Below are 22179 nucleotides of genomic sequence, written 5' to 3'. Positions count from 1 at the left end.
AAATATATACATGGGTATATTCATGAAAAATGGAAGAGTCTCATTTTGTCCTTATACTAACAGTTTGACTTGTACAAGAATAAACAGAAATGATATGAAAAGTCTATAAAATACATGATACAAATAAATATTTAAAATTAAGTATTTGGCTACATGACCCAGATATTAAGTACCTTTCTTTGTATCCCACTGTAATGAACAAAATCTTCCAGGAAGGCAAGGGTGTTAAGAGCTTCAAGTGGTATTTCTGGAACTTTGGCACTGGAATAATAATAATAATAATAATAATAATAATAATAATAATATTGGTGATTTTAAAATATTATTTCATAACTAAATATAAATATCAATAACAATTATCACTGCCATGTTATTATCATGATGATCGTATTTCAAATATAAGCATAGTTACATGTACAGTAATTATGCCATACATCATATCTGGCATTTGCCATCACTCATGGCAGACTCATAGAATCGGACGGTATATTTGAAGGAGAGAAAAAAAGAGAGTATATTAAATTGTTTGCTTTTGCTGAGATAGTATCAAGTAAACTTTTGTTAGATATATTGTAAAAGAAATTAACAAAGAAAAAATCACCCAAAAGGATGCCCAAGTACACAGCTACAATGTTTAAGTGGAAATACAAAGGCAAAAACAAAGAGAAGGGAATGCTGACGATGATTTTAGTTATCTGACACAAATTCCCCATACTTCACTTAATGACTCTACAAATGTGTTAAACCAATTACTTTACATCATAAGCTTGCATTTAGAATGTGGAATTCCTGTGCCATTTTCTAACCTACATGTAGATACCCTGAAGTCTGTACTTCACTTGAGAAAAAGCAAGCTAAACAATATATTCCCTTAGAAAAAAAACCCTGCCATCATTATAACTATTTGAACGTTGATGGACAACGCAATATCTACTTATATTGTATTTTGTGCACATGATTACAATGCTGACAACTTGTTCACAGTAGTTCTACTGTTTTAAACCAGGGTGACTCAGATATTGTCAAGAACTTTTCACAGGAAATGGCTGAATGTTAAATTGGCAATAATTGGATAATTTATGGGCAATCATTTTAGGTTTATTGGTTTTACTTAACATCACATTAGATGTTGAAGGCTTAAAATAAGCAAGAAATTACCTGTCTCCCAGTAATTTTATATGAAATTTTCATTGAAACTGGTTGAAAAGTGAAGGAGGAAATGGCCTGACAATATTAGACCTCATGAATAGATAGACAAACTGGTCACATGAACATCCTCATTCCGAAACCCCATGCCTGCAGTTTAACAGGGAGCACTTTAAAAGTTCTCTTTCCCTTATTATTTGGCAGCATTCCTACTCCTGCTTTTCTCATTTATAGGACCCCAGTTGAAGTGCTGGTATTCATACAAAGCTTTGTACTTAACATAAATGTTAACCAATGCTGACAGCAAATTAAAAAATAATTTGACCACATTTCTAGGCCAAATGAGGTAAAATGTGGCCTGAACATGATGTTAAACAAGAATGTTTAACTTTTAATGTCACATAAGGTGAAATGGCTAAGCCTAATTTAAGACCCATATAAAATCAATAAATTCAAATAATCCTAATCAATAAGCTAAATCAGTAGGAATACCCTGTAAGTCTGAATGGAAAAAAAATAGTAATAATAAAACAACAAACTAAAATGTAAGGGTAAATGCAAGAACTTATCTTAATGCAGCAAATATCCATTTTAAATAAGGTCTACTTTGGAACTTTTTTCCCCAAATTTTATCTTTCCCAGTTTATCTACAATTCCCCATTCATTTAGTTTGTCACGACTGGGTGTTCTTGAAGCAGTAAACTGATATTGCCCATTCACGTCTCACATTTGATCCTTTTCTACCAGAATTTTTCTATCCACAATCATTAATCATCAGACACCAATGTTTATGCACCAACTTGTATTTCCCACAAAAAAGAGAAACATCCTTCAACCTCTTAATGAGCTTAAATTGGATTCGGAATAACAAATTCTAAGCCACAATAACTTTTCAGAAAATTGAATATGTGACTTGTAAAATGTTTAGAAGATTAAACAGTGCAGTAACAACAAAGGCACTAAGGTCTCTGCGAGGTCAAACATAAGACATTAAATATTGACTCAATAACTGTCTGGAAGAGTAATTGTAAGGCAATAAACTTAAAAGACTCCAGTGATTTGATTTAAATTGTTATTTCAAATTCAATGACAAAAAAAAGTAACGACAAAAAAGTCACTATGTTCATGATGGAATTCAAAACTTGTATTCCTTAGGCCCTGGGCAAAGGAAAAGACAGACAAAAGTTCTGGCAGTAACCAAATCTTTAATGTCTCCGGTGAAAAATATGTCATCTTAAAATAAACTAGGAACTGCACTTTGCATTCCAATGTCCCCAGTGGTCAACAAACAAGGTCCACTTCAAGTCTTTTTCACTGGCAATATGTCAGTCCTCTTTTCCTCTCACATCGACCCACCACAAAGTTATGAGCAAGAGTCATTAATTGCCAAAAATTTAAATCAGCAGAAAGAAGTCTGCATGGCGACCTGTTGCTTGAGGGAGTCTGTGATATTTCCCCTGAATCGGTGAGGTTAGATAGGGGTGAGGGGAACAATGTCCTACTTCAGTCATCAGCCTCTCATAATTGTTTGGGAAATTATCCCTCTAACCTGCCTGCCCTCCTGATCAAGGTGATGCTGATGATAGCCAATGGGGTTGGGGTCTGGATAATGATGTTGTACTAACGGTTAGTAAAACAGAGGCCAAGGAGAGGGACCTTTACTTGTGAATAGGTCTGCCAACCTACTACTGGATCTCACAGAGCTGTAACTGAGGAAGTCTATTTATACCCGGTGATATTCCATTTGGCTAATTTGTGATTCGTCTGCTTTCAAACAAAACTTTAACCAAATTAGAAACCTCAGATGAGGTGGACCTAGCCCGAGAGCTGCTGCCGGGGCTGTTCTCCAGCTGATGCCTTCATGACATCGCGGAAACAACCTGAAGATCGAAAATGAAGGGCTGTCACTTGTTGCTAACTGTTTGCTGCAGTTCAGTGCTTCTGGCACAAGTTGTGAAAGAAGATAAGGTAAGCCAGCAATGCTTACATTGATTTACGGCATCAGAACATTGAAGGTTTCAAAACCTTAAATGGCTTGCTATAATGTAACCAAAGGGGCATTCTGTCTTTCTTTATTTCTTTTACAACCCTCACAATGATATAGAAGGATCCTACTCAAAAGTGCTATTAATACCATGAAATTGTAAAAATTATTTTGTGTTTCACTGAAAAATATTATTTGCTTGATTACATGCAGACTGTAGTAGAAGTTCTGAAAGTTGCATGATTGGGTTTGAATTTTTATTCAACAAAGAAAAAAGACAATACCACTCAAATTTTGAGACATCCCCCACAAAGGTCATACCATGCATTAGGATAACCTAATATAGCATATTACATCACTGGATAATAATACAGGAATTACTTTATTTACCATTTTAATTCACTGAGGTGCTACCCTGGGTGTTTTCAGTGTGCCTACTTGTATGGAACACATAGTGGCTGATACACTAGTTCTATCAATTACAACAGGAAATAGAAAAAAATACTGGCTTTCTGCACAGCTGTTAATAAATCTTAGGTGTGACACCAACTCAATGATTCTGAACTTTGAGCTTCTAATGAAATAGTACTTACTTTAAATTGTAGTTTTCTATAGTTTTTTTCTTATTGGTGCAGTTTTTAGGTTGCTTGTGTATTTTTGATCTAATGTCTGACAAAGTCTGTTGCTGCATTTTTTAAGGTTAAAAAGTTATAATTTAGAATCAGTTTGCTTTTTTTGCCTGCTGGTAATTGCCTTACATTTTGAAAATTTGCAGAAGTAACCTACTATCCAAAACTTTCTTCAGTAGCTGAGAACCTAAATAAAAATTAAGTTTTTAAGATAAAAATTGTTTTCTATCATTTCAAATGTGCCAGCTAGAAAACTTTGTGCAGACAGGGATACAAAGTGGTATTTTCATTTGTAGCAGACAGAAAGATGCATAATGACAGGGCGTGATGGACGAGATGGTAGAGACGGGCTATCAGGACAGGCTGGGAGGGATGGAAAAGACGGGGCTACTGGGGCAAAAGGAGAAAAAGGAAACATTGGAGAAACAGGACTTTCTGGAAAACCAGGTAAAAAATCAATATATACTTGATGGAGTTTTATAAAGTAAACAACCTAAAAAGAAGTTGCCATTTGAAAATATTGAATATACAATCAGAGTTCAATATTACTTCAAATACTGTCTTAAGTATCTTTCCTCATACCTGTTACTAAGACTAGATGCCTATTTTACTCTTTTTTAAAATACTTAAAAAGAATATCTTTCTTTCTATGTTTAAGGCCAGAAGGGAGAAAAAGGTTCTTGCCCTCTCAGGAATATACGTCAGTATGTCTTTAAAGATCTCAATGAGGACAGAGATACTGGGATTCTTAAGGTAAGTCAGTCTACATCCACCCAACAGGTCACATGCTGGGATTTTCACTCATCTTCTTGCGTAAGGGCCTCTTCCTTCATCAGAAAACAAATGTTCTACTAATCACCTGGAGTTTTAGGCAACTAGAGCAGATATAATAACAGTTCCTGCGCCACAGTGTCTTGTGCTTGAGCCAATACAGCGCTTCAAGATTGAAATACATTGATAAGAATAAGTCCTCAAAGAGGAAAGGGTCAGAATAAAATGACTAAAACTGACAAGCACTTAATCATTATATGACAAGGGAAATCCTCTTTATAAGACAGTTCTGTACGTGAAAGTTTCTCAAAAATAAATAGATAAATAAATAATCTATATGCTTTCAAGATACACAAACATATGTACCTTTAGCCTAACGGGGTCATGCATAGTTGTTATCTCCACACTAGTTTTTAAAATGGGAATTTCTTTGATTGATTAAATAACCTAAAGTGACAGAGCAACTGTGACAGGAGGTACATTGTCCCATAATTTGGAATATGAAAGTAGATCAATAATACATTGTGACAGAACACCTGTGGGGGTAGGCTCCAACCCCCCTTTTATCATCTTTATCAAAGTCTCTTCAACTAACCACACAGGGCCAGTCAATTCCAACCTAACCAGATGTTATATGGAGGTGCAGACAAGAAAGATGGCAAGCCACCTTCAATCTGACTCACTCCATGCACACACCTTTGACATGGAGAGGGTTATAATCTTAAGGTTAAAGTGGTTGGTGATTGATGATGGAAATAGAACAAAATGTATAGAAATAGAACAGGAGCACTTTTAAAATAGTTTTCAGATGAGTTATATAATAAAATATGAAAAAAGAGGCAGTGGCAGTTTATCCGTTCTTGATATCTAATCATTTAAACAAATGTTATATTGTTAGACCCAAGGCTATAAAATTACTTTACCTTTGAAATAGTATTCAGGAAAGACAAGACAGTACTTTAAAAAGCCCTAACCCACAGTGAAACTGCCAGTTGAACTGTAATACCCATTGTTTCACAAAAATTAAATTAAATAAACATAAATACAATCCATTCTAAAAAATTTAGCAACATGACATTTGGGTTTAAATATACAAAACCAAATAGTGAAAAAACCCAAGTAGTCACAACTACTAAGTCATTTTCTCACATATGTTCCCAGAAGTCTTGGGTTTATAAACCAAACTTTCCATCTGCTGTTCTACAAGGGGTTCTAAAAACAATTTAAATGGGCACACACCAGTCTAGTTATAGGACTATTTGTCCATTGTATCTTATCCCAATATTCATCCTTTGGCATGTAAGTTGTGTTGAGTAATATACCTTAGCTAAGTGGATACACTTGCAGTTGTAAGAAACTGGAGTTTTTCCACGCTGTATCTATCCAATTATCTCATTAGCTGTCTGGTGACCACCATTAATACATCAACAGGTTGCAGCACAGCCCTTCCAGAAACAATTTACAAAGAAAACTACCCACCATGTACAATGTCCCTTCACTGGTAATGGGACATGGCTGGGACAAGATTCTATGGGATAAGGTGTGGAGAGAGTAGGAACTGACACGACTAAACCTTCTATTTTGATTATCACACACAAGTTTCAGAATTTCTCTTCTTGGGTACACTATTGTAAAAGTAAAACAGAAGGCAAAGGCTCTCCCTTTTGATTTGCAAAAAAACAGCATGGAAACTTAACTGAATGTCTCACATGTAAGATAAGATATAAAATCAACCCATAAAATATATGTAATAAACGTGTTTTAATGGTATTTTAAAGTGACTTTTAAGCACTAAATATCTGGATCATCCTCACTCTAAGTAATTGATGGCCATATGATGGAACCTTAACAATATTGATCAGTAAAAGATGCACTAAACAATGCAGATATGAAGAGCATATCAGCAAGCACTCAAAATTCTGCTAAGTTTTATTAATAAATACATTGAATAAAACAATTATACAAATATCAAAATACACAAAATGTACAGTCACTTTTTATGGAATGATCCCTATATGAAGAAGCCCACTAATACAGATAGGCTGCACCCCCCCCCCAAATCAAATGCAATGTTTTTGTTAGGTTTTGAGTCCTAATGTTGTTTATAACAGGTGCTCTTTCTATCAGGAAATCCTGATTGAACCCAAGTCATGTGTGAATGAATGCTGAACTGATACAAAACCTGCACACCCTGAAATCAAATATCAATTATAGTTGCCAAAAACATTTTATCACTACATCATGCATCTTTTGCCTTTTTCTGAGAGAAAAAAGTGGCTTGAATTTGCACAGTTTACACTGAAACCCATCCACAAGTCAACCTGCAGCTGGGTTTTATACCAACTGACAAGCTATTTTCACAGCCAGTGGGTATCCATAGCCTAATTACCACTGATGAGAATCCCTTTCCTGACCTAATGCAAAAAAGATCTGCTAAAAATATTGCAATTGACACCTAACTTGCTCACACAACTCAAATGAAAATATTACCAAGAATGTTATAAAACTTACCCATTTCTCATGATGGACACAATAATACTTGAATTATTTTGACCAGATGTTTTTGTTTCTTAATTTTTTTGGTTTCATTTTCCCCCCTGTTTTAAATCAAATGGTTTCTTTAATCTAAATTTAGCTTATTCAGCTAGCTTATAAGGTGAATAACAAAACATACAATAAAGTGCCCTGGTACACTTCAACTAAAATTGTTTGAGATATTTTCACAATTTCTCATGGGAAATACTTTCAAATGGTGTAACCTCTGGAAATCTAGAATAGCAATCTTATTACTGAAGCTAAAAAACAAGATGACTTGTTTCAAAAATCATTAGGACACTTAATCCCTTAAAGACTTAACTGATAAAGCAGAATGCAGCTTTTTTTCATCAGTGTTTTTATTAGGCTATAGCAGAAAGAAACCCTGTGTGTGAACAATAAAACATTGCTGCTTATCAAACTACAAAATCAATTGTTATTATTTCAGGAGGTGACTTTCAGGAAGCTTTATAATGAGTCTGCTCTATGGATATTGTGGTCAGGAAGCCTGGCTCTGGTCCCTGCCTACAGGACTGCCTGCAGGCGCTGGTTCTTCACCTTTAATGGGAAAGAATGCCAGGACCCTGCCACTGTGGACGCACAGATTTATGAAAACATCCACGGTGACAACAGCCATAGGCCTTCTCCAGGTAAATACACAGGCAGCAATAACATAAAATTGATGCTGATACTCTACACCATAAAGAAAATGAGGACTTTTAAATATTAAAGGTGGTAATCAGTTGGAAAAGTCCAGATTAAGGTTTTATTTTGGATAATTTTTTTGGCCCTATAAGGGTCATGTAGACAGCTAATAGGGTAATCTTCTTTCAGGCAGTGAAATGGAAAATTAAATTTCAATAAAAAAATAAAATGTTGGAGTAAGCATCTGGTGGGATGGGACAATTTTTCTGCATGTGTAAACAAAATCAGTAGCCATATGATGTGTCAGCATAGCATTCAAGTTAATGCCCAAAACATTCAGAAAAGTGAGACTATAATTTCAAGTGAGGTTGAAGTATGTGTCAAATGCTCAAACATTTTTCTCTTCACCTTTATAGCCCACCCCAAAGTAAGTGACTAGGGACAGCTTTACTCAAGTGTTATCTATTTCAAGTTAAACCTGGAAGGGCGCAGGAAGACAAGAATGTCTTCATTACCACATAAAGAACCTAAATCAGATATACTTCTTATATGATAGGTAGCCATTAATAAATTATCTAGTGCCAATTTTTGATCAAACTGTTTTAAAATTTAAGATAAAACCATTTTAGAAGAAAGTTTCTTTATTGCCCATTACTTCACAAGTTCTATTACTTCCAGTGGAGGGTATATGCATGGATGTTCCAAAAGGTACACTGCGGATAGGCTTTAACATTGACTACTGTGAACGTCATGACCACACAGGGAAAGCCTATACAGCCTATGACAGTGTATCAAGGATACTGGTAGAAGAAATAATCATTCATAATGATCTCCCAGAAGACTATAAAGTGGACGACTACTTGGATCTACCACCATCTACCACACCACCAACAACTGTTGCACCCAAGGGAACAACAACATCCCAAAAGTCCACTTTGGCAGCCCACAGAGCTCTACCATACAGGCCACCTGGGAAATGACCCATTCAGCTATTAGAGTGGCATTTTCACTTCACTTTAAGTAGGTATCATAACTGAACCAAAACAACTAGGTACTAAATGTTACTTTGTATAAAACAACAGAGGTAAAAAAACTTCTTGGAGGTAAACAAATAAAATTGGTTTCAGAGAGGTCACCAAACTTGTTTAGAGCACATCCAGATCTAATCAGCTAGCTATCTTTTAATTATTTTAGTACAAATACAGTTTGAACAGTAAATTTATTATCAAGAACCTTAAAGGCTGTTTATGATCCCTACCAACTTGTCCCTCTGCTGCCTGTATGTAGAATGGAAATAAAAGGGATAACAACTTTTCATTTTGGCGGGGAAAATTGCCATCAACCAAATTTTCCTGATGATCGATGTTTCCATACTTACCAATGGTTAATTAATCCCATCCAACATTCAAAGTTAGTCAACTGTTTTTTTTTCTTAACAAAAAGTATGTTTTTTTACAATAATCTCTTATGGGATTTTTATGTAGGGTAGCTATCTATGAAGGTCCATGTGGTCTGATGGCAAGCACAGATTTCAGAATAATTGCAATAACTGCCATATTGGTGGTCAAATGGAATTTATAATATTTCTATGTTATGTGTTGTTTACAGTGTATTAATTGTGGAATTTAGAATATATATCATATGAATAGTTGTTAACCCTTTAAGTAAACAGTAGGGATCTTCTATAGGGATCTTAGGTGATGACCACACTATGATGTACTTTGACGTATTTGTCAAAACTATGTGCAGTAAAATGTTGCAATAAATTTCATCTTTGCCATTCTGTAAAGCTTAAAACTCCAATTTTGTGTTATAAACAGGAGTGAAAAAGGATAGTAGTCAGAACTCAAAATACATTTAAGCTTGTGAGTGAGGTTCTTAATTTTAATTGGTTTTGATTTATCATTAGAATAATATTATTCCACTGCACCAATTAAGAACTTTAAATTTCAAATGCGCAATTGCTTGCTGTTTTTCTTCCCATCTAATTGTATAAGTTTTCACATCTTTATCTTCAGAAAGTGCACTATCTGTGATGAATAAATAAATATGATTACAAAAATTGAACGAAATTATATTCTTTACAAAATCTGCCATGAAACACTATGCATGTTGTGATAAAGTAACATTCTGAATGCAGATAAAAATTTATTTGGATACCAGACAACCAGAAACATAAAATTTGCCATATCACTCTCACATTTCGAATGAAATCGTTCCACACTATTAACATCCCTATCATCAGTTTTTTCCCTTCTGTAAATCTTGACCTAGTCCAGAGTGCCTGGTAAGTAGTGCACTCATTAGGCAAAACACACCTGAGAAATTAATAGGCCTCTAACGTATCTCAGGTTAACTGAACTACTGGGACTGTTTACACTTGGATCTTTGATTTATCACTCCAGGCATCTCACTTACTGGCAACTTCAAAGATCGACATCCATAATTCGCCTCGATTGTCCTACGGGTTGTTGTAACGAGGTGGCTGTAAGGTTTTACTTGTATTCACCCTTTAATGCTCTGACCTTTTCCTCAATCAAGTTTTTGTAATTAAACTCCCTGAGAAAAGGTCAGGCTCATTAACGCGATGGATCCCTCCCTGGTTGTACAATTTTGGTCAAAAGGTCATTTTCAGTCTTTGCCAATTTTCCCAGGCAAACAATTTTCATAAATTTAAAACTTACATAAACTTAATGGTGATAATGAATTTTTGAAATCACTATCTTATAAATGTAAAGACTAGGTCACTGTTTAAGTCAGGACCCACCTTGTAGCAGATTCCACATAGGATCTTGTATATTGTCCCAGCATGGCAAGAACGCTGTCAGTGGTTTCTCTGTGGAACTGCTTCAGGAGGGTGATCATCCCAGCAATAAAGGGGGGACCATCTATGGGATCACCAGGTTTCTTGCACACCATGCTCCCTGAAATCATGTTAAAAAATTGATCATTATCTTGACAAGTCAACAGGCTGAAATATGCAAATTAAAGTAATAAATAATTTTTTAAAAGTTTTGCATTTTCATTATCTTAAACATGCCCCCCTTTGGTAAGGAAAAAATTAAAATATTTGACATCTATACTTATATTCATATTTTTTTGCTGTAATTTTTCAAGAAATTTATATATGGTATTTCATAATGGAAAATAGTAGATGACTTCTTTTTTATCAAGGCCAAAGTGACACATACCCAAAGCACACGGAAAAAACGATTTTCAGTAAATAAACCCAATAATCAATACTAGTTAGTAAGCAACATGTACTACTCTGCCATAAAGTTCTCTATTTACAGAATCTCAAACCTAAATAACAATGCTTATAATAGAATCAAAACATCAACAACAAAATAGGTAAGGTACCAATTTATTAACAACAACTAAGAAAAGTGTGTCGATAACGTTCCTGGATACATCCTCTGAATCAGGAAAATTGTCCAAAAAGATTTTTTTTTCTTATAACTACACTACTAGTATAGATAAGAAGATTTATCCTTGGTAAATGATCTAAGGCTCCCATATTCTGGTATATCCCAGCAGGTAGTTGGTAAGGATAATGTGGATGATTACAGCTTGGATGTTATCAACTTGAGACTGTAATCTAACACTGAGGAAAGTATTGGTACAGCAATACCAATGTCTTAGGTCTATGTTAATTTCTACAATATATTGCTTTTTGCTAAAGCACAAGCACAGTCAGTTTTCATTACAAAAACCAAAGAAACTGTTTGGTAATTTTTCATATAAACTCAGGTTGAAGGGTGACTTATTCCCTCTGTAATACTGGATTCATTTCAAGATCCCTACTTTCAAATTGCATGCTAAGTGTCAACTTATTCCATCTATAATACTGGACCCTTCTCAAGACCCCTACTTTCATATAAAAGTTACGAGCCACCTTATTTCCTATATCAGGGGCGGATCCAGAGCTTTTTTCTGACAGTCTTCCAAATTATCATTGTTGATCCATCCTCATTTTTGACCGTCTTCTGACAGAAAAAATTAGATACCCGTCAGTGTAAACTTGAAAATCTGACCGTCTTCCGGAAGACCCAGAAGACGGCCTAAATCCGCCCCTGTATATATCAGACTCATTTTGAGGCCCCTACTTTCAAATTGCAGGTTAAATGTCAAGTTATTTCCTCCATATTACTGGACTCTTCTCAAAGTCCCTACCTCTCAGTTAGGGGTCACTTACGAACAGAGGTTTTGATGGGAGACCTGAAACTACTGAACGCAGCAGTTCTCCTGACCAAGGACATAAGATACATAGTATTACTTCTTGACGTCTGTTTTGAAATACCCGAGAGAGATGCAAGGATTTTTATTACTTCCCTTTCTCATCAACACAAGTTACCCAAAAAACTTGGTTTCACAGTTTTGTCTTATCTATCTCTGTCTACCTCCAAAACATGTTTTTCATTACATTTCAACCAAAGCATTGAGGTATCTTTATCACTGTTCCTCAATTGATATTTGGAGTGGGATATTAACTTTATCTAGAAGCAAGATGGCTATTTTGGTTACAGAATTTTTTTATACCTCAAAAATATTAAACTACAAACCCAATGTGCTTAGTACACTGCACATTACAATGCCATGCTTACAATTCCCTCTTTCTCAGCATGCCATACACCATATCACATTGTTTTAAGGATTTGATCCCTCTATTCTGCTTCCTGGCAGATTTAACAACAGCAAAATTTAACTTAAAATGACAGAAACGGTAATGCCCAAGAGAAAGAATGACCACAATTTAAGAATTAAGACTTACACAGTGTGGCTTTATACATCTGAAGCCTTTGTATTTAGGTAAACTAAAGCAAAAAATAAGTAACAGTGACAATTATTTCCCTTTTTTGAAATTCAAGTGAGAAAATATATCTTGAATATCTTAGGAAATCATTACAAGATACATGTACATGCCTCCCCCACTGGGTAAAATGTGTTATCAGCATTACGTAAGCCACAAGCTACTAGTATGGTTTGAAAACACATACTTGGCTGTAGGCCACAAGGACAACTGTATTCTTAAATTCTGTGATATCTTTTACTATCACTATTACCATTACTATCCCAAAGACAAATGTTCAAACAGCAGTCAGACAGAAAAGCATACCCTATACCTTTGAAAATGTAGTCTTGTTCACATGCTTGTACTAAATCAAACCAACTATACAAACAAAACTGGAAACAACACATACCACGTGTTAGCAGTTTCTTATCAAAATGATCAGAATTTAAACATTTTACAGGTTATTTTAGCCATTAGACTTCCTGTCTGACAAAATACTATGAACCCTATAAAAGAAAGAGAGACCTCAAAACAGTTTTATGAGGCAATTTGAATTGATTTGATACGTCATTGAGTAATATGTACATATAATAAATAATTTCCCATGCCAACTTCTTTTCTCAGGCCCAAATTTTTTTTAAAAACCTATTAACTTAGTTTATCATATACTCACCAACAGATTTTACATATGTAAGCTTTGGCAACTGTGATATCACAAACAGAAAATTGATGGCTTCAAAGTAAGGAAGTCTCTTTGTGGTAACATAAATCTAAGAAGAAAAACAATAAAACTGGAAACTCATCTTTTTATACATACATTACATTTATCAAAACTGTTGAAATCTGGATGTGTAAAAAACTTAATTTTTAACAAACATATGAAATTTACCAATACATAATTTATCAACACACACACACACACACACACACACACACACACACACACACACACACACACACACACACACACACACACACACACACACACACACACACACACACACACACACACACACACACACACACACACACACACACACACACACACACACACACACACACACACACACTATATGGATTACAAAACTAAGAATAAAGTTTTTTAAAAATCCAGAAATAAGATAAGGTTTAAGTTATACCCATCAAAACAAAATTCTCTAAACTTACTTGTCAATGTCTTAAATAAAAACCCATGTCTTTACCTTGGACAGTGGATTGTTCATTCCAGCACTTTCTAAATAAGACGTCAGCTCGTACATAAGAGGATTGTCCTCACTGGGATAAGGCAGGCTGGGGTCCTGGTAGTGCTTCTCTATTTCAGACAAGAGAGCTCTGCAACAACAGCAGGAATTACTGGACTATAAATGCTTCACACTTGCACATAAAGGAGCTAGCGAGAATTATGTATAACCTCGGGGATGAAAGCTGAGATGAGGCATAGCTACATGAAATAAATTTTATATCTTTACATTGTATTACTTTCCTGATGACTAGACACGAGTAATTTTCGTCACCATATGTGACTGATTTATTTCAAAGTGTTATACTCAATATAACTTACACATTAAAAGTTTGCAGTGCACTTGCCAGAAATTTGGAGTCAAACTGACAAGATGTATTCAACTGGTATGTTATCTGGGTGCGGAGGAGTTGCATCTGTCCAACCTTTATAAAGTAGAAAATCTCAAGGTACAATGTGATTAAACAATTAATTTAATGATGTACATGTGATTTCTCAGGCCACTCCACTTCCTACAACAAAACTGTTCAGTATCTGAAAAGATATTTAATTTTTTATTCTAGACTATTTCTTTTTTTTGTGTGTGTGCAGCAAAAATTACATAAATACAATGAACAAAGACTTGCAGAAAATTTTGTTCAATATACCTTCAAAATTATATCCAGATATGGCTGCCACAACCTTGTTGCCTTTGTCATAAGTGGAACATATGCTTTATGAGGGTTGGCTGTAAATTAAAATTTTTATGAAGAAATGATATATCTCATCATAATTATATGATCATAAAATTAAAATATTAAAAGTAGTTAAAGCAAAACAAAATTAACATAAAAAATCTCAAGGTATAAAACAAAAACTGCTTTAAAATGCAAATCTGAGCAGTGGCGTGGTGATTTGTCAGATACAACAAAACAAATGGTTTTTGACATTTCCTTCAATACCTGAACATATTTTAGTATGGACTAACTTACCAACAACACTCCTGACAGGATTAATTGTTGTGACAAGAGTTCTGAACAACTCCAGCCAGGCTTTGTCCTTTAGAACAGTTCTCTGGACCATGAGCAGTAAGGACTGCAGCTCTCTTACTATCATGAAGCAAAGCAGTCTGTCCAAACCAGACAGACCAAAATTTCCAACTCCTTTCTGAAAGAAAAATAATAATAAATTCACATTATATAATATTTACACTATATAATTTTATTTATACAAATGCAGCATACTATTTCAAATGCATGCACTTTCTGTAAGACTGTAGCTAAATTTCAGTATATTAAATGATACTTTATTTCTTTTATAATGCATTTTATCCACTCATTTATTCAATAACCCTGTAAAGCAATATCCCTGTAGGTCTCCATTTTAGATATTTCTGTCATAGAATAAACGGTCTCAGAGTATGATTTTGGAATATTATAATTCTGATTTTAAAAAAAATTAAACAAAGCAAGACCTCTAGCTTCTGAAACAGTTTGATGTTGATGAGTTCCTGTTTGGTTTTGCAGTCATACCAAGCCCTCATCTGGTGGATAAAGGAAGTGGTTCTGAAAATATTCAAATCACAAAATCAGCCATTCAATCTAACTGACAGTTATCATGTTTTTGGCCAAGATCTGGACCAAGACTCTCTATGAATATCCGACCACCAGTTTTGAAACTGAATTGCCCATAATTAAGTACGTTCTGTCACTCTTAATTATAAACAATGAGAGAGAGAATATTCAGAACTTTGAAAGTTTTAAAAGTGCATACTACCTAGGATCAGTTATCCTCAAGATTTCCCTACCAAGTCTTCCAATAAAGTTGACAGACTGATCAACAGGCTGATATCTTGGTATGGGTATAGCTGTTGATTGATAAACACTCTGCCAATCTGCAACCTGTAATTTCATACCCACTTGATTAAGATTTGCATGTAGACAAAAATGGAGATAAGCAAGACAGTAGAAAAAATGCAAATAATAATAATAAAACAATACTAACAATATATCAAGTCTCCTTAACTGTCAATATGACTAACTGGCTGAAAAAATATGTCTCCTCACAATCAACACTGATATTGTGTTAGGTGTGACATGACATGACATGACAATGTGCTGTTTGTGCCAAAAAAGGGGGCATCCACTGTTGAAGATTACCTTTGTTCTTAGAAAGCTATTGCACTCCTGTTCTACATTGTAGTTGACTATCCTGGACATCTCTTCCTGCCAAATCTTCAGGCCACAGATGTTCACATAGTCCTGAATGTACTCAAATGACCTTCTAAAACCATCCATGACCTGTCCAAGTAACTCTAATTTGGGGATAAGCTCACTGGTCTGAAACCAAATAATAGAATTCCATGAACATACTGAATTACATGAAATGTGTTCCAATCAATTGTAAGTCAAATATGTTCTATCCATAAACATCAATTTTTGTAACAAAATATATTGAGAGACACATCATGTACATTAAATCAGGTATACCAAGTGATTACTTAAAAAAAGTTTTTTTGACAGTACCTTCGCCTTAGGGTTGAATATAAGCCCTTGATGTAAGGCACTGGCCACTTGTGCGACCAGCTCTTTTCTGATTCCATCTTCAAGCAGTTGCTTTGGATCAATCTTAAATAAGAAATGTAATGAATCAACAACAAAAAATATTTTAATTTAACCAAATAATTTCTGTACATAATCCCAGTCCAAGTACATCTCATAAAATCAAAACTTACAATAATTATTAAAATATATGAAAGAGCTATGCTAAATGATCTTACAGCAATGCATTTTCCATACCTTGATGATACCAACTAGGGTTGTTTTCATCATGAGAATTCCTTCTGTGAACACGGAAATGGAGTGGGTAAGTCTGGCAACTTCGTAACGTTCATCCAGTTGAGCAAATTCTCTCATTTTCTCCTTTTCTAACCTTGTGGGTAGCTCTTTTATCTGTCCAGTTTGCAGTCTAATAATTCTGTGAAGTAAGGTGAACATGGTTTCTGGAATAATCTGAAAACAAAATCAAAATCCTCAAATGATTTGAAGATGATACATATGTTGCCATAATATGAGAAAGGCCAATAATCACATCTGGGACTTCAGATGCAAATAGCATTCTTCAAAAATATATTTTATCAATAGTTTTCCATCACAATTTCAGTGTTTCTGAACTGACTGACCTGGAGGACCTTCCTGACATATGAAACCAATTCTCCTGAGTAGTACTGAGACACACTCATCAAGTCTGGGCTGCTTGCCTGGTTGATTCTCAGCAATGGGAGATCCAAAGCAGATGCCAACTGAATATACAAAACACTAGAATGAGCCTACTGGCAGGGAAACAAATAAAGAGTATATCTGTAACTACAATTATAAAAATCTTTATCCATACTTCATTACATCTATTTATGTCTCACCAATATATCAATAAAATAAAATACAATAAATGAAAAATAAAAATAAATAAAAATTGTTAACTGCACATTGCAAATAATCAAAATGGTGCATTACCTTTAAGAAAGTTGCCCTCAATTTTGTAACCAAAGAAGGATTCTTCTTAATTCCTTCTTGCATAAAAGATGTATAGCTAAAAGAAAAAAAAATAATAACAACAGAAGAAGAATAAATATGACATTAAGTTCACAACACCAAGAAAATATTTTCTGAAAAAAAAATACAAAGGTAATTATTTCACTCGGTGTCACAGAGACCATTGATGAATTCCTACACAACTATTAACTTCATACTGCCCTACCCATTTAGCGTACCTGTCTATTATAACCCATGCATATGCCAAATCCCCAACAATTTGCATGGTAATGAGAACCTCTTCTTTGATGTTAATGGTACGTATCATTTGGTGCAAAAACTTCCTCGTGTCAGCCAGGAACTGCTTCACTTGCAGATTACTTTCAAGTTGATGGAATTCTTGAACCTTAAGGGAAAAAAATACCAATTTTTTAATTTTTAAATTAAAAGGTATAACTTACGACTTGTACGACCATGAATGAACACTGGTATATCTTGACCTGCTACTCAGGTATAAATATACTCACTTCCTCCAGGGCTTGGATAAGCTGTACAATCTTCCTTCCAGCAGAGACAGCATCATCATAGTTGAGGGATCCTATTTGTTTGGACATCTCTGCAAACCAGGCTTGCAGGTTCTCTGAGAACAGAATTGTGAATTATAAGTTCACTATGTAATTTGTTACACTTCGTCTATCTTTTCTTTTTTAAAATAAGTTCACAAAATATGCCCTTATGTTACTACTACTGCACATTTCTAATATATGTAAGACTTGGTGTTTCTCCTGTTATTCTAGTTATAATGATGAATTTCATGATAGGCATATGACTCTTCATCATGGCCCTTGCTATTAAGTTACCATTTTTCTGCACTCTTGTAAGAGGCTTGGTCCCTGAAAAGACTTCACTTAGTTCCAAAACTCTTTCACTTCCTTCTTTCTTGTAAAGTTCCCACTTAGCTTGTTTCCCTGCCAACATCTGCTTAAACATCTAAAACAATACAAACAAATTTGGCTTCAGATCTGAGTAAATCATGTATCAATTCCTCAGGTGTTTTCATCAATTCTCTGCAATATCATGTCAAGCAATGACTTCTGGTGTTGTCATGTTTCTTGACCTCAAGTTATTGAACATTTTCATTTGTATAATGCATGATAGGTAACTCACCTCTTTCAATTTAAACTCGAGCTGTGAAGTGTTGAGTAAAAGTTCAAAGAGTGCAACAGGGTTGTATTTGCTGTCAGCTATCACCTGCTCCCTCAGCTGCCGGCACCTCTTGTTGGCATCAGCACCTTCAATGATGAACAGTAAAATCAGACACCATTTACACGTTTTTAATATGACCTAGCTGAGGAGTTCAAACCTGCTATCCCCACCCTAGAGGTAGGGCAGGAGAGTACTTATATTTGTGGAGTTCATGCAACAACTTTGCATGCACTGTACCGAAACAGTTCCAAATTTAACTTTTACTTAAATTTAACTTTTTTTGCTCAAATAAAGATATCCTCATGGATAAATACATGTAACTTACTGGTATTCAAAGCTGTGGTGTGTAGCATCATCCACCTGATGGTGACATTGCACTCGCGAATCACATTCATCAGTTTAGGAATGTTGTCCAATACAAATTCTTCCTCTAGCACACCCTCTTTCAAATACTGCAGGACAGCAGTGTTTACCGTCTTCACTTTGGTTGAAAATCGGTTTGCCTAGTAAATCAAAAGGGAAATAAGGAAAAAAAGAGGAATCAGATCACTACACTTATTTGAAGCAAATTGATGCAAGCAGTTATCAGAAAAAATAATGAAATTTAAAAATCAACTCATTAGACAACAACTTACCAGGTCTCTGACATTGCCTGCTTCACAAGAATTGCTCAGGGCACTCGAGGCAGCTTTATACGGGGCCCAGGCATCCACTAAATTTACTACATCTCCCATGTAGATACTTATCACCTGTGTATAGAAGACACAATGCCCATTTGAAATGATGCCTCATAATATAATCTTACTGATGTACCTACATTTATGTTATAAGTAAACATCTTTACATATTCAATTCAATTGATAAAAACAACAAATACACCCAATTTCTAACAACACAAAAAAATGTATTTAAAATCTTTTAACACAAAAACTGCAACCAATGATGAAATTACCCAATTATCAGGAAAGTGCTTATCAACTATTTCCCTCATCTTGGCTGTCTGGTTGTGTAGAATTTCTGGAGCAAAGTACAAAATCACATACAGCATACTGGCTTGTGTGGCCAGAGCAGTGCTCCTGTGCTCAGGTAATGGGTAGGCAGAGATCTGGTTGTATATATCATCTGACCTCAGTCTCCCTATTGTCATGTTCACAAATGTTTTGTTGATAGGAACCCGGCTGAAAGTTAGCAAGAAATATTTGTTAAGAACTATTGTACCTTTTTATAATTTTTCCAAATGAATATCCAGTTACATATACAGTTTTATGCTGTGTCTAATTCAAATCTGCCATCAACAAAATCTTGGTAGTATACACTTATTTGAAGTATGTTTCTGCTTGTAATATTATATATTTTCAATATTTTCAATAGTACCTGAAAAAAGCCTCTGGATAGTTGGGAGGTCTTTTGGCTCCAGGTGCAGCTGAAAACCCTGTCCCTCGCAACAACTTACAGACATCATCAATGTTGGAATCTGTGGCATTCCTGGCACTATTAAGGTCAGAGAATGAAAAAAAAACATGTATCGATATGTATTAGTTATATATTGTACTGTAAAGCATATAAACAACATATCTCTCGATGAAGCACACTTTCTCTCCTTTTTTAAGCATGTATTGTGTGTTGAGTACTGCTGTCAAAGAGGTTAAGACAGAAATGATTTGATAATTACCTATCAATCATATGCAAGACGTAGTCAACCTCACATATTACAGCAGATGCAGATAATCTTTCTTCCAAATAAAATTGGGTTAACTATATCTTATATAATATAACTATATATTATATAATTGCTAAATGAAACATTTTACAGTATTACAGTATATTTCTTTTTTAAACATACCTGTATCTGTGGTATGAAACCAACATTCTTTCTCTCACAACTCCTTCTATCTTGTAATCAATGATCATCAGCATAACCCCATATAAATACAGACTTTCACTCTGGAAAAAAATAATTTGTCAAAAATAATATTTGCTTTCACATGTTAGCTAAAACAATGTAAATTAAAAATCTAAATCTCAAATTTAAATCTAAACTTATCTTACATTCATTTCAAGATTCACTAAAACTCACCATCAACTGCTTTCCATCTTCGTTAAGAAGAACAGATTCTAGTGTCTGTTGAATGTAGACTCCTTCATCTAGATCTTCCAAAAATCTAAAAATGAGAACCAACGGTATATATAATTTATCCATCACCAGTTACTGCTGAGGATAAATTAAGTATTGATTGGCTATAAGTTGATTGTACTGTACCATTCAATTAATAGTGAAAATCTTGAGCATAAAGCTATAAAGAAGTAAGGTCAACACAAGTATTAAGTACATGTAACCAATTCAGCTTTAAACTTGTTTATTCAAGATGTGTCATTTACCTGTTAAGATCAGTCACATATTTATAAACACTCTCAAATGCCAGAAAAAATCTTGTCAAAATTTCTTCATGGTTCTCTCTGAATTCTTCATCCAGATCTTGGAGTTCCTGTAAAATATTTTAAGTATAAATATTCTACACAACTGAAATACAAAAAGAAAAAAAAACAGTTCAAGTGAAAGTGAGAGACAAACCAGCAAGCTATGAAAGCTTAAACACAACCTGTTTTTTTTTTTTTGTTTTTTTTTACATAATAAACACTTTTGTCTCATTAACACTGTCTAGAAAAAAGGAAACATCAACTATAAACAAAGATAACAAATATAAAGATCTCTAATACAAACAAACGGAAAATACAGGTTAACTGGTCACTTACCACCTTAGAATTAATCTTGTCATCAAAATACTCTGAACTTTGAAAATAGCTGAAATCACACAAGATTTCTCCATATTTCAGTTGGTCAGCTTTTGTTTCCTGTTTAAACACTGGGGGGATAAAGTCTGATAGCCTTAAAAGTTCAGCAATTATGGCATTGCCCCTGGATACAAGGCGCAGAATTGTCTGCCCACATACGTTATTTTCTGCTAGAAAATCTGCTGTGGCACTCATAGTTGTGTTTTTGTGGTTAAATTTCCATATGCATCATTTGGTTATGGCACTGCTGCAAATAAAAAATAATGAAAATCCGGATAGTGACAAAGTCACATGTTGTAAACAGTGACCAATTTGGTTGCAAATTCATCATATTAGTGAGACATAAAAAGTGAAGGTTGAGTGAATTGAAACTGGACTCACAAAGATTGTCAACATAATCTGATATCCTAACTGAATTTATCCTCCTTGTCTTTCTATCATTGGTGATTTGGAGTAGTTAGTATAAAACTCTGTGTGTTTGTACTTGTATACAGTAGCTCTTCAATGGCATATCTGTTTTGGCTGCATTATTCAGTGCTGTATATTTCAAAGAAATACCCGGTACATCTACATCATGTACATGTAGTACAGTACATGTACATCCCGTAAACTATCATGTGTAGAAGTGCAATGGTTTCTGTTCTTTTGCAGCAGTTACTCTATCTTCAAATATAAGCTTACATTAGCTCCTCGAATGTCCTTCATTAAAAATGCAGTCAAATTTCTAAAAACATACATGAAGGAATACAAATGCCCTTCTCAATATTTACCTCCGAGATCCGCCTCTTTCGTCTGCCAAGCCATATAAAATCATGTGACAGCATGATTCGGTCCTTGTTTCACAACAAAGACTCTACGGTAAATATTACCTTTTATTGATATATATAACAACTTAGAAAATAAAAATCATAATATGCTGTACAAAATTA

At 34.5% G+C, this 22179-nt stretch overlaps 2 protein-coding genes across 5 annotated transcripts in view; one reads left to right on the top strand and one right to left on the bottom strand.

Annotated features, from left to right (window-relative positions):
* LOC106169884 (WASH complex subunit 5-like) overlaps positions 1-22179 on the bottom strand; it is a 23566-nt gene extending 1387 nt beyond the window's left edge. The window contains exons 1-27 of one of the 2 annotated variants that reach the window (XM_087018006.1): positions 22021-22179; positions 21212-21497; positions 20837-20943; positions 20535-20619; positions 20301-20401; positions 19832-19948; positions 19410-19635; positions 19093-19206; positions 18783-18960; positions 18419-18543; positions 18112-18241; positions 17779-17891; positions 17491-17657; positions 17234-17309; positions 16903-17022; positions 16520-16732; positions 16247-16348; positions 15881-16060; positions 15498-15622; positions 15196-15286; positions 14714-14888; positions 14390-14469; positions 14064-14167; positions 13705-13834; positions 13176-13272; positions 10478-10634; positions 174-261 (exon numbers count right to left, since the gene is read on the bottom strand). In XM_087018006.1, the coding sequence (XP_086874132.1) occupies positions 174-261; positions 10478-10634; positions 13176-13272; positions 13705-13834; positions 14064-14167; positions 14390-14469; positions 14714-14888; positions 15196-15286; positions 15498-15622; positions 15881-16060; positions 16247-16348; positions 16520-16732; positions 16903-17022; positions 17234-17309; positions 17491-17657; positions 17779-17891; positions 18112-18241; positions 18419-18543; positions 18783-18960; positions 19093-19206; positions 19410-19635; positions 19832-19948; positions 20301-20401; positions 20535-20619; positions 20837-20943; positions 21212-21445 (3435 nt within the window). In that variant the 5' untranslated portion in view covers positions 21446-21497; positions 22021-22179. The remainder of the gene's footprint in view (positions 1-173; positions 262-10477; positions 10635-13175; positions 13273-13704; positions 13835-14063; positions 14168-14389; positions 14470-14713; positions 14889-15195; positions 15287-15497; positions 15623-15880; positions 16061-16246; positions 16349-16519; positions 16733-16902; positions 17023-17233; positions 17310-17490; positions 17658-17778; positions 17892-18111; positions 18242-18418; positions 18544-18782; positions 18961-19092; positions 19207-19409; positions 19636-19831; positions 19949-20300; positions 20402-20534; positions 20620-20836; positions 20944-21211; positions 21498-22020) is intronic. The other variant, XM_087018010.1, reaches the window with a different exon arrangement.
* LOC106169863 (collagen triple helix repeat-containing protein 1) lies at positions 2406-9867 on the top strand. 3 transcript variants are annotated; one of them, XM_087018431.1, is made up of 5 exons: positions 2406-3114; positions 4006-4206; positions 4418-4512; positions 7514-7715; positions 8389-9867. In XM_087018431.1, the coding sequence occupies exons 2-5, from the start codon at positions 4074-4076 to the stop codon at positions 8688-8690; spliced, it is 732 nt and encodes a 243-aa protein (XP_086874557.1). In that variant the 5' UTR covers positions 2406-3114; positions 4006-4073; the 3' UTR covers positions 8691-9867. The 3 variants fall into 3 exon arrangements, with proteins under 3 accessions (XP_086874557.1, XP_013404954.1, XP_086874563.1); XM_013549500.2 differs by having other exon boundaries at positions 4056-4206; positions 8389-9865; XM_087018437.1 differs by lacking the exon at positions 2406-3114 and adding an exon at positions 3737-3829 and having other exon boundaries at positions 4056-4206.

The sequence above is a fragment of the Lingula anatina genome, chromosome 1, assembly GCF_051362555.1.
Source record: "Lingula anatina isolate TDL-2025a chromosome 1, LinAna3.0, whole genome shotgun sequence".
NCBI classification, from domain to species: Eukaryota; Metazoa; Brachiopoda; class Lingulata; order Lingulida; family Lingulidae; genus Lingula; species Lingula anatina.
Note: the sequence above shows the minus strand (reverse complement) of the source record. Positions and strands in the feature narration are given on the sequence as shown.